This window comes from Oncorhynchus mykiss, chromosome 9 (genome assembly GCF_057628025.1).
Source record: "Oncorhynchus mykiss isolate SJ-2025 chromosome 9, ASM5762802v1, whole genome shotgun sequence".
NCBI lineage: Eukaryota > Metazoa > Chordata > Actinopteri > Salmoniformes > Salmonidae > Oncorhynchus > Oncorhynchus mykiss.
Genome location: NC_143030.1, coordinates 30,350,485 through 30,376,513, shown reverse-complemented (window position 1 = coordinate 30,376,513; position 26,029 = coordinate 30,350,485). Strand labels below are relative to the sequence as shown.

Genomic DNA, 26,029 nt, shown 5'->3' with positions numbered 1-26,029 from the left:
GAGCTCAAAATATTAGTTTGTTTTACTCCCATATTTGTAAACAATGTAAATGCAAACAAACACTGTATAGACTCAAAACATGGTTAAAACTATATTTTTGATATCATGGATGGTCAGTCCTTGCATCCATGGCTTTGTCTATGAATTTGAGAGTGGCTACATTACTCCAGACCCATCCCTCAGCTTTTTTTTACCAAAACAGAGGGGTGGTATGCTATTGTTTCAATTAAGGATGATTCTAGCTTTGTTTTGTGGCTATATAGTGTTTGTTTACATATACTTTGTTTACAAACATTGGAGTAAAACAAGACAATATTTTGGGTTCTGATGGGATACAACATTTGAGCGGTTGGTGCCGGGGCTGGCGGTATGGTGCAATATTGCCAGAGCAGTCCACCACTGGACGGTCGTCCCAAGTTACCACGGTCACAAAATCATAAACCCCGCCCATTTCTACAATTATCTTCTTAAAATCTGATTTTAAACCTAACCGTAACTTTAACCACACTGCTAACATTATGCCTAACCTTAATTTAAGACCAAAAAGCACATTTGTGTTTTCTTGAAGCTTTACGATATAGACTTTGTGGCTGTATTATCGCGTGGATCCCCACTGGTCAGAGGGAGGCAGGGCAAACACTGTGACAAGCATAGGCATAACACAGTTAGTTACTTGCCATCTCTCATCAGCCTAGGTCGATATTTGCCATTCGGATCTACAGTCGTACAATAGAAAATACGCATTTACCAAGATGCCTAAGCCATTGACAGACCAGGAGAAGAGAAAGCAGATATCGGTGCGAGGGCTTGCAGGTGTGGAAAATGTTTCAGACCTCAAGACTAATTTTAATCGCCATCTCCACTTTACACTCGTAAAGGACCGAAATGTGGCGACCAAAAGGGACTACTACTTCGCCTTGGCCAACACAGTGCGCGACCATCTGGTTGGCCGATGGATCAGGACGCAGCAGCACTACTACGAGAAAGACCCCAAGGTAAGCAGGCGAGTTGCCGCAGTGACACAGTGTTCCCGTCCCATCGCAATCTTCCGCACATATTGCAGGCTTCGGCACGTAGGCCTGCGCCTCTTTCAGACTCCGGGTAAAGTGGGGAGGGGGTGGTTTTCCCAGGGAAATATCACTGCGCATTATGTGAAATTATGCTGAAATCTAGACTCTGCGCTTCAGACGCTAAAATTACAGAAGTATGCTCATATAATAAAGGGAAAGTAGACTATTTCATCCTCAATGTGATTATGCAGGGAAAATGGTAAAGGAATGCCAAATTCTACATTGAGCGCTCCATCAAAGCTCCTTGCTAGTTAGGCTACATTATGATGTTGCATCTCTGGATGAGAAAACATTCAGTACATTTCTGTATATTATCTAATTCTTAATCACTGAGTTGATAAATAAACTGGAGACAGCATCCAAGATGGACGCCTGTCGTTTTCAACATAATCTACTCACGTTCGCATACTCTTATCATTTTTTTTCATAATATAAATTCCATAAATTTTGAAGGATATACATTTAAATGTGACATTTGTTAAGAATGTATAGATTTTTGTAACACAACATCACAAACACGCAAAACCAAAAACGCATACAGGGTTGTACATTCAAATACATGTAAAATGCTTAAAGCTGCAATATGTAACTTTTTGGGCGACCCGACCAAATTCACATAACAATGTGAGTTATAGGCCTGTCATTCTCTTTGAAAGCAAGTTTAAGAAGTGGTAGATCTGTTCTATGTGCGCTATTTCTATGCTTCCTGTTCTTACATTTTTGTGTCTTTAATTTTTGGTTTTGTACACGACCTACAATATTTTTGTTTATGTAATATATATTTCACAGCGGTTTAGAAGTTACAATGATTCTCTACACTATACTTGCTTGGTTTGTCACATAAACTGAAATTAGGCTAACTATTATAATTTCAGCAACCAGGAAATGGCGAGCGATTTCTGGATAGTGCATCTTTAAGAGTAGCAATAGATTGAATTACTTTCTTATTCTTACGGAGCATATTTTTTAATGTGACAAAGTAATTATTTAATTCAACCTTTAAAAATACAGAATATTATTTGTTATGTTCTTAAAGAAAGTAATTTTATGGGTGTAATATTGAGCAAGAGTTATGAACAAATGCATCACATAGGTTGAGAACCTTGGATTATTAAACAGAAAAATAACACCATACATTTGCAGATTTAATGTCTACCCAGAAAATAGTTACATACACACATTGGAAAAATACATGTTCAATTGATTCTGTCCAATTCTAGTGAATCTTTTTTTTCATTTCAACAATTTACTATCTGTAATGTGCTAGAAGCCTTGCTTAAGACTGATATCCACTGGGGCTGATATGCTTGATCCATTTTTGCTGCAGATCTCTGCCCCCTTGATTGCTGAATCATTAACCCATATTTTTAACCTGGCAAATATATCTGGTACTATCCCCAAGGTTTGGAAGGCGGCCCATGTTCACAAAGGTGGTGACCCTAAATAATTATCGCCCAATTTCTTGCCTAGATATATATATATTAGAATTCTTGATTATTTCTCAGCTAAGATCTTTCTTATCTTTGAAATGTATTCTAAATGTGCTGTACATCAGACAGGTTTTAGACCAGGTCATAGCACTATCTATGCTGCATCCCTAGTTATAAATGATTAACAGTATGGATAAAAGGCAACATTGTGCTGTCATCTTCATTGACCTGTCAAAGGCTTTCGATACTGTTGATCAATGTAACCTGCACTTGTATGCAGATAATACTGGGTATGCTATTGCCCCCACAGTTGACCAGGCTCTAAATGCAGGTAAAACAAAGTATATGTTGTTCTCTAGAGCGCATACAAATAACTAATGATTTAAGCATATGTACTTTGGATGGTGTCTATATTGATCTTGTCCCTGCTTACAAAAATCTGGGCATCTGGATAGATGAAAAGCTGTCTTTTAAAAAGCATATTGATGAGGTAGTTAAGAAGCTGAGAATAAAAATGGTCTTCTTCTATAGAAGAAGCAGTGATTACAGCCTCAAGTCGTCTTGGGTATGACGCTACAAGCTTGGCACACCTGGATTTGGGGAGTTTCTCCCATTCTTCTCTGCAGATCCTCTCAAGCTCTATCAGGTAGTATGGGGAGTGTCGCTGCACAGCTATTTTCAGGTCTCTCCAGAGATGTTCAATCAGGTTCAAGTCCAGGCTCTGGTTGGGCCACTCAATAACATTCAGAGACTTATCCCGAAACCACTCCTGTGTTGTCTTGGCTGTGTGCTTAGGGTTGTTGTCCTGTTGGAAGGTGAATCTTCTCCCCAGTCTGAGGTCCTGAGTGCTCCGGAGGAGGTTTTCATCAAGGATATTTCTGTACTTTGCTCCCTTCATCTTTCCCTCGATCCTGACTAGTCTCCCAGTCCCTGCTGCTGAAAAACATCCCCACAGCATGACGCTGCCACCCCCATGCTTCACCGTAGGGATGGTGCCAAGTTTCCTCCAGACGTGACGCTGGGCATTCAGGCCAAAGAATTCAATCTTGGTTTCATCAGACCAGAGAATCTGTTTTTTCAAGTGGCTTCTGTCTGGCCATTCTGCCATAAAGGCCTGATTTGGTGGAGTGCTGCAGAGATGATTGTCCTTCTGGAAGATCCACCCACCACCACAGAGGCACTCTGGAGCTCTGTCAGAGTGACCATCGGGTACTTGGTCCCTTCCCTGACCACGGCCCTTCTCCCCCGATTGCTCAGTTTGGCTGAGAAGCCAGCTCTAGGAAGAGTCTTGGTGGTTCCAAACTTATTCCATTTAAGAATGATGAAGGCCAAGATGTTCTTGGGGACTTTCAATGCTGCAAAAAAAGTTGGTACCCTTCCCCAGATCTGTGCCTCGACACAGTCATGTCTCGATACAGTCATGTCTCTGAGCTCTATGGACAAATTCTTCTACCTCATGGCTTGTTTTTTTTTTTTTTGCAAACATTTCTGAAATGCTGATTTTGCTTTGTCATTGGGGTATAGTGTGTAGACTGATGTGGAAAAAAACTATTTTAGAAAAAAGGCTGTAATGTAATAAAATGTGAAAAAGTCAAGGGGTCTGAATACTTTCTGAATACACTGTATTATGTGACTTGTGAAACACATTTTTACTCCTAAACTTATTTAGGCTTGCCATAACAAAGGGGTTGAATACTTATTGACTCAAGACATTTCAGATTTTAATTATTTATTCATTTGTAAACATTTCTAAAAACATAGTTCCACTTTGACATTATGGGGTATTGTGTGTCTTTTGTCTGCGCTTATGTCTGCGCTTATGTACAGCTCTGTTCCATTCGAACCACATGTTTTTTCAATGTGTTTCAAGTGTGGAGACTTAACAATTTCTTTGTGGATTTTGCTGTGTGCTTGAGGTTATTGTCTTGCTGGAAGATCCACTTGCGGCCAAGTTTCAGTCTCCTGATATCTGAAGTCTATGCCGTATTCTGAGGCCTTGAACCTCTTGTCCACTTTAGTAGTGTTGTTTGTGAGATTCACAAAGTCCCCCAGCATGTAGGGCTCCACTGTCACACAGTCCACCACCTTACCCGTCTCCAAGATCTGAAACACAACAACCAGCTGTCTAAACAGGAGGCAGGTTCACTTCCTCTGAAGATTTCTAAACATTACTAGTGCATAACATTTGTCATTTAGCAGACACTCCTAGGACCAGTGGAAGCAAAATAGCCCCATAACATCAAAGGTCCATCACTGTATTTGTAGGTAGTTATGGGTTTTGATTTTGTTCATGCATACCTACTGTAAAATATGATGGTGGATCTTTGATGTTATGGGACTATTCTGCTTCCACTGGTCCTGGGGCCCTTGTTAAGGTCAACAGCATCAACGTTGTTGCCTCTGCCAGGAGGCTGAAAGTTGGCCGGATGTGGATCTTCCAGCAAGACCATAACCCCAAGCTAGAGGTCGACCGATTAATCGGAATGGGCGATTAATTAGGGCCGATTACAAGTTTTCATAACAATCGGAAATTGGTATTTTTGGGCGCCGATTTGCCAAATGCTTTTTATTTTTACATTTTATTTTTTTAACACCTTTATTTAATCTTTATTTAACTGGGCAAGTCAGTGGGCAAGAACACATTCTTATTTTCAATGACGGTCTAGGAACGGTGGGTTAACTGCCTCGTTCAGGGGCAGAACGACAGATTCTCACCTTGTCAGCTCGGGGCATCCAATCTTGCAACCTTACAGTTAACTAGTCCAACGCAATAACGACCTGCCTCTCTCTCGTTGCACTCCACAAAGAGACTGCCTGTTACGCGAATGCAGTAAGCCAAGGTAAGTTGCTAGCTAGCATTAAACTTATCTTATAAAAAACAATCAATCATAATCACTAGTTAACTACACATGGTTGATGATATTACTAGATATTATCTAGCGTGTCCTGTGTTGCATATAATCTGACTGAGCATACAAGCATACAAGCATCTAAGTATCTGACTGAGCGGTGGTAGGCAGAAGCAGGCGCGTAAACATTCATTCAAACAGCACTTTCGTGGGTTTTGCCAGCAGCTCTTCGTTGTGCGTCAAGCATTGCGCTGTTTATGAATTCAAACCTATCAACTCCCGAGATGAGGCTGGTGTGACCGAAGTGAAATGGCTGGCTAGTAGCGTTTCAAACTTCACTCTCTCTGAGCCTTGGGGTGGTTGTTTCCCTTACTCTGCATGGGTAACGCTGCTTCGATGTGGTGGCTGTTGTCGTTGTGTTGCTGGTTCGAGCCCAGGGAGGAGCGAGGAGAGGGACGGAGGCTATACTGTTACACTGGCAATACTAAAGTGCCTATAAGAACATCCAATAGTCAAAGGTTAATGAAATACAAAATGGTATAGAGGGAAATAGTAACTACAACCTAAAACTTCTTACGTGGGAATATTGAAGACTCATGTTAAAAGGAACCACCAGCTTTCATATGTTCTCATGTTCTGAGCAAGGAACTGAAATGTTAGCTTTCTTACATAGCACATATTGCACTTTTACGTTCTTCTCCAACACTTTGTTTTTGCATTATTTAAACCAAATTGAACATGCTTCATTATCTACTTGAGGCTAAATTGATTTTATTGATGTATTATATTAAGTTAAAATAAGTGTTCATTCAGTATTGTTGTAATTGTCATTATTACAAATACATGTGTTTTTTTTTAATCGGCCGATTAATCGGGATCGGCTTTTTTGGTCCTCCAATAATCGGTATCGGTATCGGAGTTGAAAAATTATAATCGGTCGACCTCTACCCCAAGCACACATCAAAATCCACAAAGAAATGGTTAATCAGTAGCAATATGCTAAATGCGTTTACATGAAAGAAGCTATGCAAATATAGCAACAAGATAACAATATGAATTTTAAAAGTGTGATGTTGGTGATGTAGACGCCAAGGAACTTGAAGCTCTCAACTTGCTCCACTATAGCCCGTCGATGAGAATGGGGGCGTGCTCGGTCCTCCTTTTCCTGTAGTACACAATCATCTCCTTGGTCTTGATCACGTTGAGGGAGAGGTTGTTTTCCTTGCACCACAGGCTCAGGTCTCTGACCTCCTCCCTATAGGCTGTCTCATTGTTGTCGGTGATTGGGCCTACCACTGTTGTGTCATCAGCAAACTTAATGATGGTGTTGGAGTCATGCCTGGCCGTGCAGTCATGAGTGAACAGAGAGTACAGGAGGGGACTGAGCACGCACACCTGAGGGGCCACCGTGTTGAGGATCAGCGTGGCGGATATGTTGTTACCTACCCTTACCACCTGGGTGCGGTCTGTCAGGAAGTTCAGGATCCAGTTGCAGAGGGAGGTGTTTAGTCCCAGGGTCCTTAGCTTAGTGATGAGATTTGAGGGCGCTATAGTGTTGAACGCTGAGCTGTTGTCAATGAATAGCATTCTCACATAGGCGTTCCTTTTGTCCAGGTGTGAAAGGGCAATGTGGTGTGCAATAGAGATTGCATCATCTGTGGATCTGTTGGTGGGGTACGCAAATTGGAGTGGGTCTAGTGTTTCTGGGATAATGGTGTTGACGTGAGCCATGACCAGCCTTTCAACGTATTTCATGGCTACAGATGTGAATGCCACGGGTCGGTAGTCATTTAGGCAGGTTACCTTAGTGTTCTTGGGCACAGGGACTATGGTGGTCTGCTTGAAACATGTAGGCAATACAGACTGAGACAGAGAGAGCCTTGTACATGTCTCTATGTGTGGAGAAAAGTTGGTCTAGAATTTTTTCCCCCTCTGGTTGCACATTTAACATGCTAATAGAAGTTACGTAAAACTGATTTAAGTTTCCCTGCATTAAAGTCCCCGGCCACCAGGAGTGCCGCCTCTGGATGAACGTTTTCCTGTTTACTTATGGTGGTATACAGCTCATTGAGTGCGGTCTTAGTGCCACCCTCGGTCTGTGGTGGTATGTTGACAGCTACGAAAAATACAGATGAAAACTCTCTATGTAGATAGTGTGGTCTATAGCTTATTATAAGAGCAAAACCTTGAGACTTCCTTAGATATTGTGCACCAGCTGTTGTTTACATAAATGTATAGGCCCCCGCCCCGTGTCTTACCAGAGGCTGCTGTTCTGTCCTGCCGATAGAGTGTATAACCCTTCAGCTGTATGTGCTCAATGTCATTGTTCAGCCATGTCCCGTTGGTTGGATAAACATGCTTTCAGTTCGTCCCATTTATTTTCCAGCGATTGAACGTTAGCTAGCAGGACGGAAGGCAAAGGCAGATTAGCCACTCGTCGCCTGATCCTCACAAGGTACCCTGATGTCTTTCCGCAAAATCTCAGTTTCCTTCGTCCGCAAATAACAGGGATCTGGGGTGTTTGTATAATATCCCTCCCGTTCGACTCAGGGAAGAATAACTCTTCATACAGTTTGAGGTAAGAAATCGCAGTGCTGATGTCCAGAAGCTCATTAGAAGCAACATTATGTACAAAACAAGTTATGAACAACGCAAAAAAACAAACAGGATAGCATGGTTGGGTAAGAGCCAATAGGATGGCATCCTTCCCCTCCGGCACCATCACATAAACAATAGAGTAGATAAAGTTAGTAGACAAACAAGCAAGCAGTATTAACTCAAAAGCGGGCCTTAATTCGCATTAAAAAACAAGTGCACAGAATTTGCAAAAAATTCCATGTCAATGAACAACTACATGTAGCATCAAGAAAACTGATCAATGAGTATGTTTACATGCACTCTAATAATTCAATATTAAACTGCTTATGGCAGCAGGCCAGGCACGTGCACAGATAGGGGTCTACCTGTGCCTCCCACTTGCTCCTTTGCCGTCCCACTCGCCAAGTGCCCTTTTGGGTGGTAGTATAATTTTATTTTTGAATACAGGTTTTGGCATTGTTCTGAACCGACTGCCCGCAAGTCGTCGTGACATCGTCAAGTTCGCCACCCTCTACCCCCACCCAGTCCTTTTGTTGCGCCTGTTGTTCTGGCCTGTAGAGAGCTCGCACGCACAAAACAAGCTCTCAGTCTTATGGCAGTTAGATGTTCATCCACGTCTTCCAAACTTTTTTTATTTGCAGTTACTCCAAACGTCAAATTTCAAAGTGTTTTTGTTGCTCCTGCTGCTCGTAAGTTTAGGCACTCATTCCAAATGGTTACGGTAAGGGTTAAGTTTTGGGATAGGGTTAAAACCAAAAACCAGCTTGCACGATGGAGATCGAACGCACAACCTTCTGATCCAGAGTCATGGGACCACCCCCGCCCACAACACCCTAACAAAACCCAAGCCTACTTGATGGTAACAGCGCTCACTATTGCCCCAGTGGCCAGTTTTGAAGGCCTTTCCCGCCTTTTCCTTAGGACATGGATAGACGTCTTGAACTACCTGGCTGCGTATGCTTTTCTGCTGTCCGGTATTCAAATTTGAGATGTAGTCACCGGTCCAGTGTATAGCTAGCTACCTAGTTTAAATATCAACAGTACTGCAACAGCAGCAAAACATTTGATTAACACTTGATTTACATCATCAATATTCGGTCTGGTTGGCTGATACACGCAGCAGAGAGAGGCAGAAAGAGAGAGGATCAGATGCATCAATGAGGCCTCCGACTCAACTCCCCCCCTTCAGTTGGGAGTTGGACATGTGTGTCAGGGCAGCAGCAACACAGACCACAATATACTAAAATATCCAAACAAGCCAGCCTGACATTAATCATGAGTTAGAAGATTATGAATATTAAATTATGAAGTTATTATTTAAAAATCGAAAGAGCATTGAAGATAAAAAAAAGCAATCAGTCAAAAAAAGGGGGGGGGGGGGGGGGGTTGGGCTCTTTTTTTCATTTTGAGCACCTGCGCCCTGAAAAGTCTGTGCACGGCAATGCAGTAGGCCTGACTTTGACATTACTAGTCATATAAACGCCTTACTCTGTTTATGTGAATCGGCGTAAAGCGTAAAGTCATAATCGGCATAAGCAGGTCTCCTGCAACACGGTGATCAAATAAAGACCCTGAGAACATATTTGACCAATACCTCCATGCCCCGTAAGAATTATAAATAATCATTTGTTTACACGAATCCAGGAGTTCAATTACATTTTTGGTATTCGGCCCATTTTCCTATAATAGTAATTTCTCATAATCAATCCATTCTTCCCAAAGTCTTCATGTTTACAAATGCATTTAATAGCTGTAGTAATAGTTGTAACACTGCTGTTATTTAGAGTGTTTATGTAACCCCATCTCCACCAATGATTGGCATCTCCCTCCCTAGTCGCTCTAACCTTTTAGAAGGGGCCACTAATGCGACTATTTTTAACAAGGGACTAGATGCCTTTGTCACTTTATCATGGTCACACTCAATGGGACAGTAGGGAGCTCTGTTTTCCATGTCCTCATTTGCATGCCCTCCTTCCTATTGTCGGAATAACCCCATTTGAAATGTCACAGGTCAATCGAAGTCTCGGGTGTCGTTCCCTCCTAGCTCTTCATTTAGGATATCAAACACACCATCCCGATCAATTATGTTGTAGCACTTTATACAACGAGTGGGTCTAATCCTGAATGCTGATTGGTTAAAACCGCATTCCAGTCAGTGTCTATTCCACAAGTTATCACAGGCTAAATATATAACGTTAAAATGCCTATTTACTCTGTTCCATCTGACTGTGCAATCCACTGTCTCAAAAGCATCTAGACATTACCTTACATTTATTTTAGAATAATATTAAATTTTCAACAGCAGAGATTTGTATAAAGCTTGCTATCTGTCTCTCTGACATTTTCAACATTGTTTCAGTATTCAAATTCGATCTTCAGCTGTCCCATAGTAATTTTGTCGGGAGTCGGGACGAGACAGACAGGCAGCCAGCGTTTCTCAGCCAGTCAAAATCATGACTCAGCTGGCATCATTTTTATAGAAATATACAGGGCGCGACAAAGCCTATTTCCCCCTCAGGAAACTAAAAAGATTTGGCATGTGTCCTGAGATCCTCAAAAGGTTCTACAGCTGCAACATCGGTTGCATCACTGCCTGGTACGGCAATTGCTCGGCCTCCGACTGCAAGACACTACAGAGGGTGGTGCGTACGGCCCAGTACATCACTGGGGCTAAGCTGCCTGCCATCCAGGACCTCTACACCAGGCGGTGTCAGAGGAAGGCCCTAAAAATTGTCAAAGACCCCAGCCACCCCAGTCATAGACTGTTCTCTCTACTACCGCATGGCAAGCGGTACCGGAGTGCCAAGCCTAGGACAAAAAGGCTTCTCAACAGTTTTTTTATAAAACAACAGTAAAAAGACAGGCAATATACAGTAGCGAGGCTATAAAAGTAGCGAGGCTACATAAAGACACCAGTTAGTCAGGCTGATTGAGGTAGTATATACATGTAGATATGGTTAAAGTGACTATGCATATATGATGAACAGAGAGTAGCAGTAGCGTAAAAGAGGGGTTGGCAGGTGGTGGGTGGAGGAAAGTTTGCAGCCTTTCTAGCTTCAGTTTGAAGTGATTGTTTTAGCTGTGTTGTTGGCTAGCTCCTCTGAACAACAGTGCCCTGACGACTGAGCACATTTTCTATGTCAGGCAAAATCGTGCCTCATTAACTCATTGTTATGGATGTACCCAAATAAAGGTAACTAGAAAACAGCTTAAACAAATGCAAATGCAGCTACTTTGCTGTTATTCTGGCTGCTTTGACGTAACTGTAAGTTAGCCGTAGTTGGCTAGCTAGCAAGCAAGGGATGAGAATGATGCCCGCCAGTATGGCAATGGAACATTTGAAACGAACGACTGGGTCGCGTCCAGATACAGAACAAAAAGACTGAACGACAGGGTTGCATCTCTGGCAACCGAACCGATAGAAAGAACGACCAGCCGGCTTGGGTAGCAACCTTAGATTTGTGTAGGGACTATATGAAATAGTATGAATAAATTCATCAAAATAACATTTTTTAAAATAAAAAATATGTAAATCATTACTTAAATAAGATAGTAACCCATTGTATAAAAGTGATAATGCCCTCAAAGCCGGTGTTTGAAGGATATATTGGCACGGTTTGCCGGCCCTCAACTTCTTCTGGGGCCTAACAACACCCATGCCAATATATCCTCCAAACACCGGCTTCGAGGGCATTATCACTTAAGTGGGGCGGCAGGGTAGCCTAGTGGTTAGAGTGGTCGACTAGCAACCGAAAGGTTGCAAGATCGAATCCCCGAGCTTTGAGAGCATGCCCCTGAACAAGGCAGTTAACCCACTGTTCCTAGGCCGTCATTGAAAATAATAATTTGTTCTTAACTGACTTGCCTAGTTAAATAAAGGTTTTAAAAAAATTATAAATAAATAAAAAGTAGTGACCTTAGAAATAATGAAGCGAAGAGGATTTGCAACTAGAGGCATAAAAACTCTAGATCACCTTTACTCCACACACAGAGATGCTTGCAAAGCTCTCCCTTGCCCTCCATTTACCAAATGTGACCATATCTCAAACAGGAAGTACCAGTGACACTCTCAATACGGTAGTGGTCCGATGAAGCAGAGGCTAAACTACAGGACTGTTTTGCTAGCATTAATAAGTGCTTCATTAATAAGTGCCTCGAAGACTTTGTCACCACAGTGTCCTTACGTTCATATCCCAACCTGAAGCCATGGATTACAGGCAACAACCGCACTGAGCTAAAGGCTAGAGCTGACGATTTCAAAGACAGAGAGACTAATCTGGACGCTTATAAAAAATTCCGATACACCCTCCATCAAACAGACAAAGTGTAAATGCCTTTTATGCTCACTTTGAGGCAAGCAACACTGCACCACCATGCATGAGAGCATCAGCTGTTCCAGACAACTGTGTGATCACGCTCTCTGTAGTATATGTGAGTAAGACCTTTAAACAATTTAACATTCACAAGGCCGCAGGGCCAGACGAATTACCAGGATGGGTACTCAGAGCATGTGCTGACCAGCTGACAAGTGTCTTCATTGACATTTTCAACCTCTCCCTGACCCAGTCTGTAATAGCTACATGTTCCAAGCAGACCACCATAGTCCCTGTGCCCAAGAATGTCAAGGTAACATGCCTAAATGACTATCGCCCTTTAGCACTCACATCTCTAAAAATATAATGCTTTGAAATGCTGGACATGGCTCACATCAACACCATCATCACATACACTGGACCCACTCCAATTCGCATACCGCCCCAACAGATCCACAGATGACGCAATCTCTATTGCACTCCACACTACCCTTTCTCACCTGGACAAAAGGAACACCTCTGTTAGAATGCTGATCATTGACTAAAGCTCAGGATTTAACTCTATAGTGCCCTCCAAGCTCATCACTCATCACTCTCCCTCTGACACTGGATCCTGGACTTCCTTTTGGGCCACCCCTGGGTGGTGAGGGTAGACCACAACACATCCACCACACTGGCCCTCAACACGGGGCCCCTCAGGGGTACGTGCTTAGTCCGCTCCTGTACTCCCTGTTCACCCACGACTGCGTGTTTGTGCACGACTCCAACACCATCATTAAGACCCAACAGTGGTAGGACTGATCACTGACGATGATGAGCCTACAGGGAGGTCAGAGACCTGGCAGTGTGGTGCTAGGACAATAAGAACTCCCTCAACGTCAGCAAGACAAAGGAGCTATTCGTGGACTACAGGAAAAGGAGAAAAGGAGGGCCGAGAAAGCCCACATTCACATCGACGGGGCTGTAATGGACAGGGTCAAGCGCTTCAAGTTCCTCGGTTTGCACATTACTAAGGACCTATCATGGTCCAAACACACCAACACAGTAGTGAAGAGGGAACGACAACGCCTCTTCCCTCTCAGGAGGTTGAAAAGATTTGTCATGGACCCTCACATCCTCAAAACGTTCTTCAGCTGTACCATTGAGTATGTTTACATGCACACTAATAATTCAATATTATAGAAGAAGGCCGAGTATGACATTAGTCATGTCAACATCTTACTCTGCTTATCTTAATCTGCATTAGGTCATAATCGAAGTAAGCATACGGCGAGCAAGCTTTCAAATTGTTAGGACATGTAAACAGCTTAATCGGCGTTCCAGTGGGGGATTTGATCTGCGCATGTGCCAGGCCAGTCCCGGGTAGCGCAAGCTTCCGTCTTATGTGCGAGTGAAGTGAGTTAGGAAAAACTGTAGGTATGCATCTTATAAATCGTTTTCACATACACACCTCGCATGTCCCAACTCAGAATCAAATAGTCTTTGCAGAAATAACATGGTCACTGTGCGAGAACGTTTATTTTGTTTGCCGATGTTCTGCATTAACAAAATTTCCCATCGGGTAGTCTGATTTCAGATGTGTCCATGTAAACAGGATTGTTAGGGAAATCGTTCTTCTTACAAAGCATGTAAACGTTTTAAACTAACTATTATATTAACCTGACTATCCACAATAACTGCATTATTATGTGCATGTAACCATGCTCATTGAGAGCATCTTGACTGGCTGCATCACCGCTTGGTATGGCAACTGCTTGACCCGCAAGGAGCAACAGAAGGTGGTGCGTACGGCTCGGTACATCACTGAGGCCGAGCTCCTTGCCATCCAGGACCTCTATACCAGGCGGTGTCAGAGGAAGGCCCTAAAAATTGTCAGACTCCAGCCACTCAAGTCATAGACTGTTCCCTCTGCTACCGCACGGCAAGCGGTACGAGAGCACCAAATCTGGGACCAAAACCTCCTGAACAGATTCTACCCCCAAGCCATAAGACAGCTGAACAGTTAACCAAATGGCTACACAGACTATTTGCATTGTCCCCCTTTTTTTCTATGGACATTCTTGCACTTGCTCTATGCACACTCACTGGACTCGACCCACACACTCACACATACTACACTCACACACTATATACGCAGACACAAACAAAACACTCACACATAGACACTCTTCACATAGGCTGCTGCTACTCTTTTTATTATCTATCCTGATTGCTTCGTCACTTTTACCCCTACCTACATGTACATTACCTCAATTACCTCAACTTCCTCATACCCCTGCACATTGACTCTGTACTGGTACTCCTTACAGAGACTGGACTCTGTTTATCATGCATCCTTGCGCTTTATTACAAATGCCAAGTCACTCACCCACCATTGCAACTTGTACCAAATGGTAGGTTGGACCTCACTTCATATGCACAGAAAGCTACATTTGTATGTGTTCATCCACAAAGCCCTTTTGGGTAAACTCCCTCTTTACTTCTGTAGTCTGGTCTCCTTCACCACCAGCAGTTGTTGATTGTTGCTGCCTTCTTGGCCAGGTCTCCCTTGAAAAAGAGACTCTGGGTCTCAATGGGCTTTTCCTGGTGAAATAAAGGTTAAATAAATAAAACAATGGAAACTCCTTGTATATAGCCTCGTTATTGTTGTTTTTTGTGTTACTATTTCCTTTAAAAATATATATTATTTGCTAATCTTTTCTTACCTTTGAACTCACGGTAAAGTCTACACCTGTTGTATTTGGTGCATGTGACAAAAATGTATTTGATTTCATTATGATTTCATTGCATAGCTTCAGTGTGAGTTACATACATAGCTTGTCTCCACCTACTACAAGGACATACAGGTATTTACATCATATCCTCACTCAGATTCATGTATGGCAAAAATGTATTTGATTTCATTATGATTTCATTGCATAGCTTCAGTGTGAGTTACATACATAGCTTGTCCCCACCTACTACAAGGACCTACAGGTATTTACATCATATCCTCACTCAGATTCATGTATGCCATACATGAATCTGAGTGAGGATATGATGTAAAAACCTGTATGTCCTTGTAGTAGGTGGAGACAAGCTGCAGAGAAATCCTATACGGACGTAAGTAAACGAACTGCCACGGTTTGCAGCACTCTTTATGTCGGTTATTGTGAGACCACGGGATGAATCCAAGTGCTTTATAAAGAACTTTTGTCTTTTGAAACAGTTGTTGGTGTACACTAGCGGTATTAATAGAGGCTTGGGAGTTAGTTGAACTCATTCCAATGCTCTCTCAGAAAGAGCTGTTGCTTGACGGGTCGCCAAGTATAGATCTGCTGTTTTTGGCAGCACCGGCTCTCCCCTCTTGGCTACAGCTGCTTCCTCTCTAGAAGAATAGGAGAGGCAGAGATAATGTTTGCATTTCTCAGGGCTACCACATGGGGGCACACTAGTGTTTGATGGCTGAAGGTGTGTTGAATGCAGAGGGTATTCCGCGCTGTACTGTATTGCATTCACTTTCCTTGATGTACCTTCCTCTGTTGCTCCTCTCCAGCGTGTGTACTACCTGTCCCTGGAGTTCTACATGGGGCGCACCCTGCAGAATACCATGGTGAACCTGGCACTGGAGAATGCCTGTGATGAGGCCACCTATCAGGTGACTGACGGATAGGCCTTAGGGCCATAGGACACTTCTGGACCATAACAGTGTCCCATCATAGTTACCTCAACCTAGTACATTGTCTGTGACATACACTGTGGAGGGTATGAAACTGGCACATTGAACATTAATGACACTGACAATGAGTGCTTTTTTTTTGTTACACTCCATGTAAGATTCAAGAATACTTCCTGATTATTTAATAATTTCAGGTACGTGGCCCTACTCTGAGATTGAACACTGCCCCATTCCCTTGTATTCAGATGCTAAAGCTTGGCTTATTACGCTAATGTAGCTCCCATCCTCCCTCCACCCTAAAATGTATGAAGGCTAATAAAGTACTATAAATCTTAACAATGTATCTTCGTCTTCAACAGTTGGGTCTGGACATGGAGGAGCTGCAGGACATTGAGGAGGATGCCGGCCTGGGAAATGGTGGTCTTGGACGGCTCGCCGGTGAGTTTCTCCTCCTACTCCTTGGCTCTCGATTAGTCTACCTCACTGGTTCTTCCCTGCACAAATAGTGTAGCTCAGGCAGTGGTCAGGAAAACCCCCACCTCATCTCTCCCTCCCCCCCACCTGTGCTCTCAGCCTGCTTCCTAGATTCCATGGCGTCTCTGGGGCTGGCAGCTTACGGCTACGGCATCCGCTATGAGTTTGGCATCTTCAACCAGAAAATAGTCAATGGCTGGCAGGTAGTTTGACTGACTGGCAAAGTTGATTATATTTATGTACATGTCTGTGAGTGTATATGGTACTTTCCAGTGCTTGTTGGAGTCATGTGCTTTAGATGGTCCACTTATTTGATGAATCATTTCTCACATTTTTGTCATCTACTCACAGTAGAGTCATGATGCTGTATAATCAGAACTAGTTCATTGTAGTGACTGACATCTCCTCACAGGTGGAGGAGGCTGATGATTGGCTGCGCTACGGCAACCCCTGGGAGAAGGCCCGCCCCGAGTACATGCGACCTGTCCACTTCTATGGCAGAGTGGAGCACACCCCCGATGGGGTGAAATGGGTTGACACACAGGTGAGAGGCCACATAGAAAGGATACAACATAGAAATAGTCATCATTGTAGCCATAACTAAACATTACATGACCCTGCTATGTTGACAGGTAGTGTTGGCCCTTCCTTATGACACCCCAGTCCCTGGCTACAGGAACAACGTTGTGAACACCATGAGACTATGGTCCGCCAAGGCCCCATGTGATTTCAACCTGAAAGACTGTGAGTTACTTCTGGACTGTTTGGGCTTGCCTGGTTTACCGCTTGAACCTACTGATTCAATTATGCATTGCTCAACATCTTTACAACCTTTGTAATAGCTAATTCACCAGTCAGATTGTCAGGATTGGAGCTGGAAAACAGTCTAGTGCAAGGCATTTTAAATGTATGATGAGACCAGACGTTTTTCTGCCATTCTACAGTCAATGTTGGCGGCTACATTCAGGCTGTGCTGGACAGGAACTTGGCTGAGAACATCTCCCGTGTCCTCTACCCTAATGACAACGTGAGTAGAACCCAGTGTTTATGTAACCGTTATTTACCCAGCCGTCAATGCACTGTTATGAGGAATTCATAATAAACAAGTGGGATGGACTGTGGATCTGTGTTTGACCCTAGTTCTTCGAGGGCAAGGAGCTTCGTCTGAAGCAGGAGTACTTTGTGGTGGCGGCCACTCTGCAGGACATTGTCCGTCGCTTCAAGTCCTCAAAGTTTGGCTCCACCGAGGTTGTGCGTGTGGACCTGTCCACCCTACCTGACAAGGTAAGCTCGATACAATAGATATCCTTAGCGTCCTAGACCATGTTGTAACCGGACGATATGTATCAAAGCACCGTATACTCTCCGAATGTCTTTGTTCACTGACCACTCTACGGTACTATGCCAAAGACACAATGGCGGAGTGTGAGACTATATGCAAAAGTTTCCTTCCCTAACTGCATCGTATCTATTGTGCTGATGTCCTCTCTCTTGCCCATATTGTAGGTGGCCATCCAGCTGAACGACACCCACCCTGCCTTGGCCATCCCTGAGCTGATGAGGATCCTGTTGGACATGGAGCACCAGACATGGGAGAAGGTACAGTGTTGGTCCCCCTGCTTAAGCAAAAGTGTTGCACAAAAAATAGAAGTGTAACGAATACTCACCACGAAAAGGGGAATGCTCCCAGAGATCTTTATATAATGACGAGATGCTCATGTCTCTGCCCTAACAATGGGAGTCGTTGTCCCAAAGGCGGGAAGGCAGGTCACAAGCTTAGGTCTAAAATAAGCCAATAGAAACACATTGGGTTTATTTTGGACAGATTTTGGCAAGAGTGAAACCTCTCGCTTAGCCTCTTCCTGTCACAGCCTCTTCCTCTCACAATTTCCTTCTACATGCATCTTTGTGTTTTACCCCTCTCTCAGGCCTGGGACATCGTTACACGTACCTGTGCCTACACCAACCATACAGTCCTGCCTGAAGCCCTGGAGCGCTGGCCAATCGACCTGTTCCAAAACCTTCTGCCCAGACACCTGGAGATCATCTTCGAGATCAACCGACGCCACCTGGAGGTAGAGAGAGGAAGAAGGCTGGAGGGAGGGGGGTGGAGTGGGAGAAAGAAAGACAGTGAGAGAGAGTGAGAGAGACATCCAAATGTTCACTCCATATTACAGTGTGGGTCAAATAATAAAGGCATGGGTCTTAAAACCACCAGACTGTACAATTTTAGCCGTCTTACGCCATGATTTTGCAGTCTCAGACAAAATGTCTACATCATGGGCAAATTCTTATGTCGTAAACGATTGTCGGACATCTTGGCTCATTCAGTGTGGCAGGGTCTAGGTCTGCTAATTAAGTACCATTACGTGTGGTCGTAGGCTCCAACAAAGTTCTGTCAGTGTCTGAAATGTTGAGCCTTTATCGTATAGTGTGGCTGATGTTACGAGCCGATCCTGGTGACTGACCTCAGCCACAAGGCACCTGACGATTATTGTGAATCGTCAGATTAATCTAACGGTTTGTTTTAAACGTTTTCATGCTTTGAAAGAAGAAGGATTTCCCTGAAAATATTTGTTATGTGATACATCTGGAATCAGGCTACCTGGTGGGATTTGTACAAAATCAGCAATCAAAATAAATGTTCAGCGACCATGTTCTTTAGGGGAAGCCTATTTAATTCTGAGTTCGGACACCAAAAGAATGCAGGCACCTGCTCGTCGAACATCTCATTCAAAAGTCATGGACATTAATAAGGAGTTGGTCCCCCCTTTGCTGCTATAACAGCCTCCACTCTTCTGGGAAGGCTTTCCACTAGATGTTGGAACATTATTGCAGACACTTGCTTCCATTCAGCCACAGGAGCATTAGTGAGGTTGGGAACTGATGTTGGGCGATGAGGCCTGGCTCACAGTCAGAATTCCCGAATCCTCAGAAAGGTGTTCTATGAGGTTGAGGTCAGGGCTCTGTGCAGGCCTGTCAAGTTCTTCCACACCGATCTCGACAAACCATTTCTGTAGGGACCTCATGTTGTGCACGGGGGCATTGTCATGCTGAAACAGGAAAGTGCCTTCCCCAAACTGTTACCACAAATTTAGAAGCACAGAATCGTCTAGAATGTCATTGTATGCTGTAGCGTTAAGATTTCCCTTCACTGGAACTAAGGGGCCTAGCCCGAACCATGAAAAACAGCCTCAGACCATTATTCCTCCTCCACCAAACTTTTCTGTTGGCACTATGCATTCAGACAGGTAGCGTTATCCTGGCATCCGCCAAACCCAGATTTCTCCATCGGACTGCCAGGTGGGTAAGCGTGATTCACCACTCCAGAGAATGCGTTTACACTGCTCCAGAGATCAATGTCGGCAAGCTTTACACCACTCCAGCCGACGCCTGACATTGCGCATGGTGATCTTAGGCTTGTGTGTAGCTGCTCGCCCATGGAAACTAATTTCTTTTTTCTTTTACCCCCTTTTTCTTCCCAATTTTGTGGTATCCAATTGTTAGTAATTACTATCTTGTCTCATCACGACAACTCCCGTACGGGCTCGGGAGAGACGAAGGTTGAAAGCCAAGCGTCCTCCGAAACACAACCCAAACAAGCCGCACTGCTTCTTAACACTAACACGCATCCGGCTGCGACAGAGCCTGGGCACGAACCCAGGGTCTCTGGTGGCACAGCTGGCGCTGCGATGCAGTGCCCTAGACCGGGAGGCTGGAAACCCATTTCATGAAGCTCCCGACCGAACTGTTCTTGTGCTGACGTTGCTTCCACAGCCAGATTGGAACTCAGTAGTGAGTGTTACAACAGAGAACAAACGTTTCTTTTTAACGTTCTACGCGCTTCAGCACTTAGGAGTCCCATTCTGTGAGCAAGACATTTCCACTTTACAATAAAAGCCCTTACAGTTGACCGGGGCAGCTCTAGCAGGACAGAAATTTGACAAACTGACTTGGTATATGACGGTGCCACGTTGAAAGTCACTAAGCTCTTCGGTAAGGGCAATTCTACTGCCAATGTTTGTCTATGGAGATTGCATGTCTTTGTACTTAATTGTATACACCTGTCAGCAACGGGTGTGGGTGAAATAGCCAAATCCACTAATTTGAAGTGGCGTCTACATACTTATGTATATATGTGAAAACTATTTCTAAATTGCATACTTTAAGTTGTTCCAAACTCACTTCACTCGCACATAAGCATAGAGTGAGGCTTGTGCCGCTGGTGCTGGCACATGTGCAGATCAAATAAACCATTGCAGTTGGCGTAGCCTATGTCAACCTCGCAAGCCAATTGCAGAATGTGACGACAGAACTGGAGCAGATTGTACAATCTGTCCAGGTTGACATCAAGATCTAATTTTGGAACACCACACAGTGTGACGTGATGAAAGACTGAATTCGACGTACCGTCTGCAGAGCCTTTTAGAGGGATTAAGAGTTAGATACAGTCCAAACCATTGCCTCAACATGTATGTGCTAGCATCTCTCACTAACGTGATCAAAACAGGAAGGGCCGTACAACTACTATAAAATCCTTTGTCCCTCCTCCCTCAGCGCATTGCTAACCTTTACCCTGGGGACCATGACCGTCTGCGCCGCATGTCCCTGGTGGAGGAGGGCGACCAGAAGAAGATCAACATGGCCCACCTGTGCATCGTGGGCTCCCACGCCGTCAACGGAGTGGCCCGCATCCACTCGGACATCATCAAGGCCACTCTGTACAAAAAAAAACGTTGTTTTATTTTGGCGTTAGCTATACTGTACTTTGCTATCCCATTGGTCAATGAGATGTTGAGGGGCATTTGATCATTCGCCCATTGTGTCCACAGGTTCAAGGACTTCTACGAGGTGGACCCCCACAAGTTCCAGAACAAGACCAATGGCATCACACCCCGACGCTGGCTGGTCATGTGCAATCCTGGACTGGCTGAAGTCATTGCAGAGGTATGTGGTGGAGTATACAGCTAAAGTGAAGTAAGAGTGGCTTTGACAGTAGTGTTTGATAGAATTCTTCTAAACATGGGTGTTTCTGAATGTTTGAATGTGCAGAGGATTGGTGAGGATTACATTCGCGATCTGGACCAGCTGAAGAATTTGCTGGAGTTTGTGGATGACGACTCTTTGATTCGGGACATCGCCAAGGTCAAACAGGTCAGAACACAACAGTCTCTTCTCCTATGGCGTCGTTGTCATTTCGGTCCACATCTCCGTCTTGAGACAATGACTATCACTCCTCCTAACACCTGTTTCTATCTGTAGGAGAACAAGCTTAAGTTTTCTGCCTATCTCGAGGAGCACTACAAGGTGAAGATCAACCCCAATTCCATGTTTGACGTTCAAGTCAAGAGGATCCACGAGTACAAGAGGCAGCTGCTTAACTGCCTGCACATCATTACTCTCTACAACCGTGAGTGGTACTCCATTCTTTCACAGCTCTAGTGAGAGACATTATTCAGTAAACCAAGTTAGCCTGTCTTCTTTTTCAATCAGGCATCAAGAAGGAGCCCAACAAGAATTGGACCCCCAGGACTATCATGATTGGAGGAAAGGTGAGTAGCAATTAAAGTGTGATTACATAACAAGGATACACAGTGTATTGTAAAAGTCTTAGTCATAGATATATTTTGTTAGCCTGGTCCTACATCTGTTTGAGCTGTCTTGCCAACTCCCATGGAGACAACGACTATAGTTTTTAAGACAGCACAAACAGATCTGGGACCAGGCTAATCTTTTGAGCTACCCTGTATGAGATTTTGGCATCCATGTGCTTCCATATGTTTTTCTCCATTTTCCCCAGGCTGCCCCTGGTTACCACACTGCTAAGCTGATCATCAGGCTGATCACGGCCGTTGGAGATATTGTCAACCACGACGAGGTGGTGGGCGACCGCCTCAAAGTCATCTTCCTGGAGAACTACAAGGTCACTCTGGCTGAGAAAAGTAAAAAAAAGTCACATACTTGTTGGTTTCTTTCTTTATGCTCCCATAGGAGCTAAGTAACCCTCCATGTCTTCCTTCTTCGTTTAAGACTTCGCGCTCGCTAGCGCCGGCAAATTTTGTTAAAGGTTCGAAGACCCATCTTTCTCTGCCTGGTCTCATCTCTCTATTTCTGTTTATCCCTGTCCCGCTCTCTTCCCCCCCATCTCTCTTTCTCTCTCTACCCAGTCATCCCTGCGTCCGATCTATCTGAGCAGATCTCCACAGCTGGCACAGAGGCGTCTGGAACTGGCAACATGAAGTTCATGCTGAACGGAGCGCTCACCATCGGCACAATGGACGGAGCCAACGTAGAGATGGCTGAGGAGGCCGGGGAGGAGAACCTCTTCATCTTTGGTATGAGGGTGGATGACGTGGACGCCATGGACAAGAGCGGGTAAGACAGTGGAGGGTGTGAGTGGGTGGATGGATGGATGGATGGACAAAGAGGTTCTGGTTAGTGATGGTGGAGAAGACAAAAAGATTGGTATTGGATGATAGCTATGGAGAGAACTTATGGATTACATGGAAGGATGCTTACTTGGTAAAGTTTGGTGCGGAAGCCAAGACGTTTGGAATGGTGAAGGATGGAACGGAAGCAGATTTTTTTGGGGGGATGACTTGGAAATTATAATAGGTGGAAAAATGACATAATGGAAAAAATGTTTTATCTTCTTTATAAATGTATCCTCTTCTTTAGTAATTTATCCATCTTCCAGATATGATGCCATGGAGTACTACAATCGCATTCCTGAGCTGAAGCTGGCCATGGACCAGATCGCTGGTGGATACTTCAGCCCCGACCAGCATGACCTCTTCAAAGACATTGTCAACATGCTACTGCATCATGACAGGTGGGTGAAAAAGCTGAGTCACCGAAAGAATACCCAAATGCTGACACACTGTACTCAACTGATATACACGCAGCCACACAATGTCTAACCGAGCATGATGTTTGTGTTGCAGATTCAAGGTGTTCGCCGACTACGAAGCCTACATCAAATGTCAGGACAAAGTCAGTGCTCTCTACAAGGTCAGTGTTTCATAGACTGAATATCTATTGTTTTATTTTTTCTTAATTTCTTTTTTTTTTTGTAAAGTGTGTTAAGATCTGTTTAAATGCACTGTAAATAAAAGGTGACTTGACTATTCCCCTGTCAACTCTCAGAGTTTTTCCACATACATAACATAACAGTATTCCTTCCTTCTGCAATGGTTTTAATTCCCCTCTCTTCCGATCCATCCCAACAGAACCCCAAAGAATGGACCAAGATGGTGATCCACAACATCGCCGGTTGTGGTAAATTCTCTAGCGACCGCACCATCTCCCAGTACGCCCGGGAGATCTGGGGCATGGAGCCCAGCCTGGAAAGGATCCCTGCCCCAGATGATCCTCGCCAATAAGCCCCAGCCAGAAAACCAGCCTCAGGCTTGTCCACATTCCCAACCTCTGTTTTTCCCACAGCCCCCAACTTCTGCCTTTACCTCTGGCTATTCCACAAAAAAAGAAATGTTAACTTGAGAAATGGTTTAGAAACCTGAAATCTCCCCTATAACTAGTACCTTTTCATTGTGCTATTTAATTGTGGTCAGTATTAGTTAATGATTGACTATAGCAACCCCCTGTCCAGCTATGTGATGGCCAATAACCTGAAACCACTTTTAACCTCAGTACTAATTTTCAATGGGCTGGGTCAAAATCTGCATTCACCTTCTCAATGCATAGTAGACTAGCTGTGCAACATCAGTAACACTGTTGACCATCATTTCAGACAATTTGGCCGGAGAATACACCCTTTAACAGTCATTGGGGTCAACAAGTAGCTGGAAACCTCAACACTGTCTAATGGTACCAAAACCATATCTTCCAAGGATGAGACAAGATACAACATTAGAGTGGCTGAAAATATGCACGTTCTTCTCACATAGACACTGTGATTCTACGCTACAGCTTTGGCCTGCCAATGACCACCGCTTTAATCATATCTGCACCAAATAACGAATCAGGTTCAATGGACTAGGTTGACATGCTCATCTTTTGGCTAGCCCCCCCACACCAATGCTTATTACTAAAAATAGTTTCTGCTGTCAGCTGTGTTTTGTTTAGCATGATCCCATCAGTATGTCCTCAAAACGTTGTTCCGGTGTCGGAAGTTATGATCCATCATTTAGTGCAACAAACTAAGCCTTCTCTCCTCCACCTTCTCTGCCTAATACCTCTATGATTGACTATAAAGCTGCCTTAACGAAGCTGTGTTAGTAGTTGTACGGCCTAAAGTGAGCCCATGAACACCTTGACTGCTCATGTAAGCAGCTATTTTTTTTTATGTTCAAATAAATAAAAATTTCTGGTACAATAGTATTTTTCAGTGTTTGGAAGTCTTGGACTTAACTTTAAGATTATACTAGTCATTGAGTGTGTAGGGTTGATGTAAATTGCACTTTCCATTAGTTTATTAATGTTTATCTTCCTTTAGGAAGAGTCTGAAAAGCACTGAAAGCTTCAAACCCTGCATTCTCTTGTTAATGTGAAACAACCGTCAATAAAGGAGACAAAGTTACAACAATTGTTGTGATATTTTGTTACATTCCAAAATAGCTACATTCTCTCATCACTTTTTGTCTCTACATTTTTGTGTCTATGAATGAAAACTGAGGAAATTACACCACGAAAATTAGGTAAAGATCACATGACGGCGCTACCGCAGGACTATAGAATTGCAAACAAAGCCAAAGTGAAGTACACACAACAAACACACAAACAAGCTAACTAGCTGTATAACTGGAACCTGTTGCTGCGTTTGAATCATGTCTGGCCTTCTGCGGGGAATGCTGAAAGTACAGTTGGCTGTGGCTCTTCTTTGAGATTGAGTTGGTGGATCGTATCCAACTTTTAAGGTGCATACACCGACACCTAAGATGCATGCACCGCCACCCAAAATACAAGAGCCACGCGGGACAACTTTGTTTGGATGTCTGGACGATACTGAAAATATTTAGCTAGCTAATGACCTCCTTTTCCACATGGAAAAGACAGACAGAGACTTGCTAGCTATGTTAGCTAGTTAGCTGGAATTTTCTACAAGGAATCTGCCTCCCGAAAAAAGCTTCTCCCAAGTGGGTGTGACACCTACTCCCATTGCCTGCTGCACTGCTGCTTGGATTCCATCTGGCGATCTGTTCACCGTCTGCCCTGGCCTGTCTCCCCCTGTCTGGTATAGGTACCCCCACCACACTCACCTCTCTCTCCCAAGCTTTCGACTCTGAACTTACAATGGCTAGCCCCAAGTTGTTATATTTTTCGAAAGTGCTTTATGCTATTTGCCTCACCACTTCTGCATGCTTTGTTGACTATGAACTTGCTTGTTTACCCAACATGGGACAGTCTATGTTATGTTTGTTCCCATACCCGGGACTCTGACTCTCTATTGGCCACACGGACTCTTGGCCTCCCATCCTATTCTAACCACCTCTCGCCGGCTTTGTATTCATGTTACCTGATGAAATTGCTGTACAAAATGATCTTGTTGCCATCTAATACACATTCAAATGTAATAAATCAATACTGCAGAGCTCTCCATGTCCTTTGCCATGCCCTGATTGTATTACTGCTTATTATATCTGGAAATGTGCATGTTGTTGGTCAATTTCTTCAACAG

General features: G+C 43.8%; 1 protein-coding gene across 1 annotated transcript; it reads left to right on the top strand.

Moving 5' to 3' along the window:
- The first annotated feature begins 398 nt into the window (after positions 1-398).
- LOC110531846 (glycogen phosphorylase, muscle form) lies at positions 399-24,966 on the top strand. Its single transcript, XM_021615296.3, has 20 exons — positions 399-995; positions 15,796-15,897; positions 16,278-16,356; positions 16,492-16,595; positions 16,805-16,936; positions 17,025-17,136; positions 17,337-17,419; positions 17,533-17,676; positions 17,899-17,991; positions 18,321-18,467; positions 20,950-21,113; positions 21,225-21,339; positions 21,445-21,546; positions 21,655-21,802; positions 21,886-21,944; positions 22,193-22,334; positions 22,560-22,767; positions 23,090-23,224; positions 23,337-23,403; positions 23,622-24,966. Exons 1-20 carry the CDS (start codon positions 753-755, stop codon positions 23,772-23,774), a joined length of 2,532 nt encoding a protein of 843 aa, XP_021470971.3. The 5' UTR covers positions 399-752; the 3' UTR covers positions 23,775-24,966.
- Positions 24,967-26,029: the final 1,063 nt, after the last annotated feature.

What these genes read in the sequence shown, in the direction of transcription:
- LOC110531846 (XM_021615296.3), top strand. Translation starts at nt 753, where the DNA reads ATGCCTAAGCCATTGACAGACCAGGAGAAGAGAAAGCAGATATCGGTG. An exon ending in GTGATGAGGCCACCTATCAG is followed by an intron (nt 15,898 to 16,277) that starts GTGACTGACGGA and finishes CGTCTTCAACAG; the next exon opens with TTGGGTCTGGACATGGAGGA. An exon ending in TCAACCGACGCCACCTGGAG is followed by an intron (nt 18,468 to 20,949) that starts GTAGAGAGAGGA and finishes CTCCTCCCTCAG; the next exon opens with CGCATTGCTAACCTTTACCC.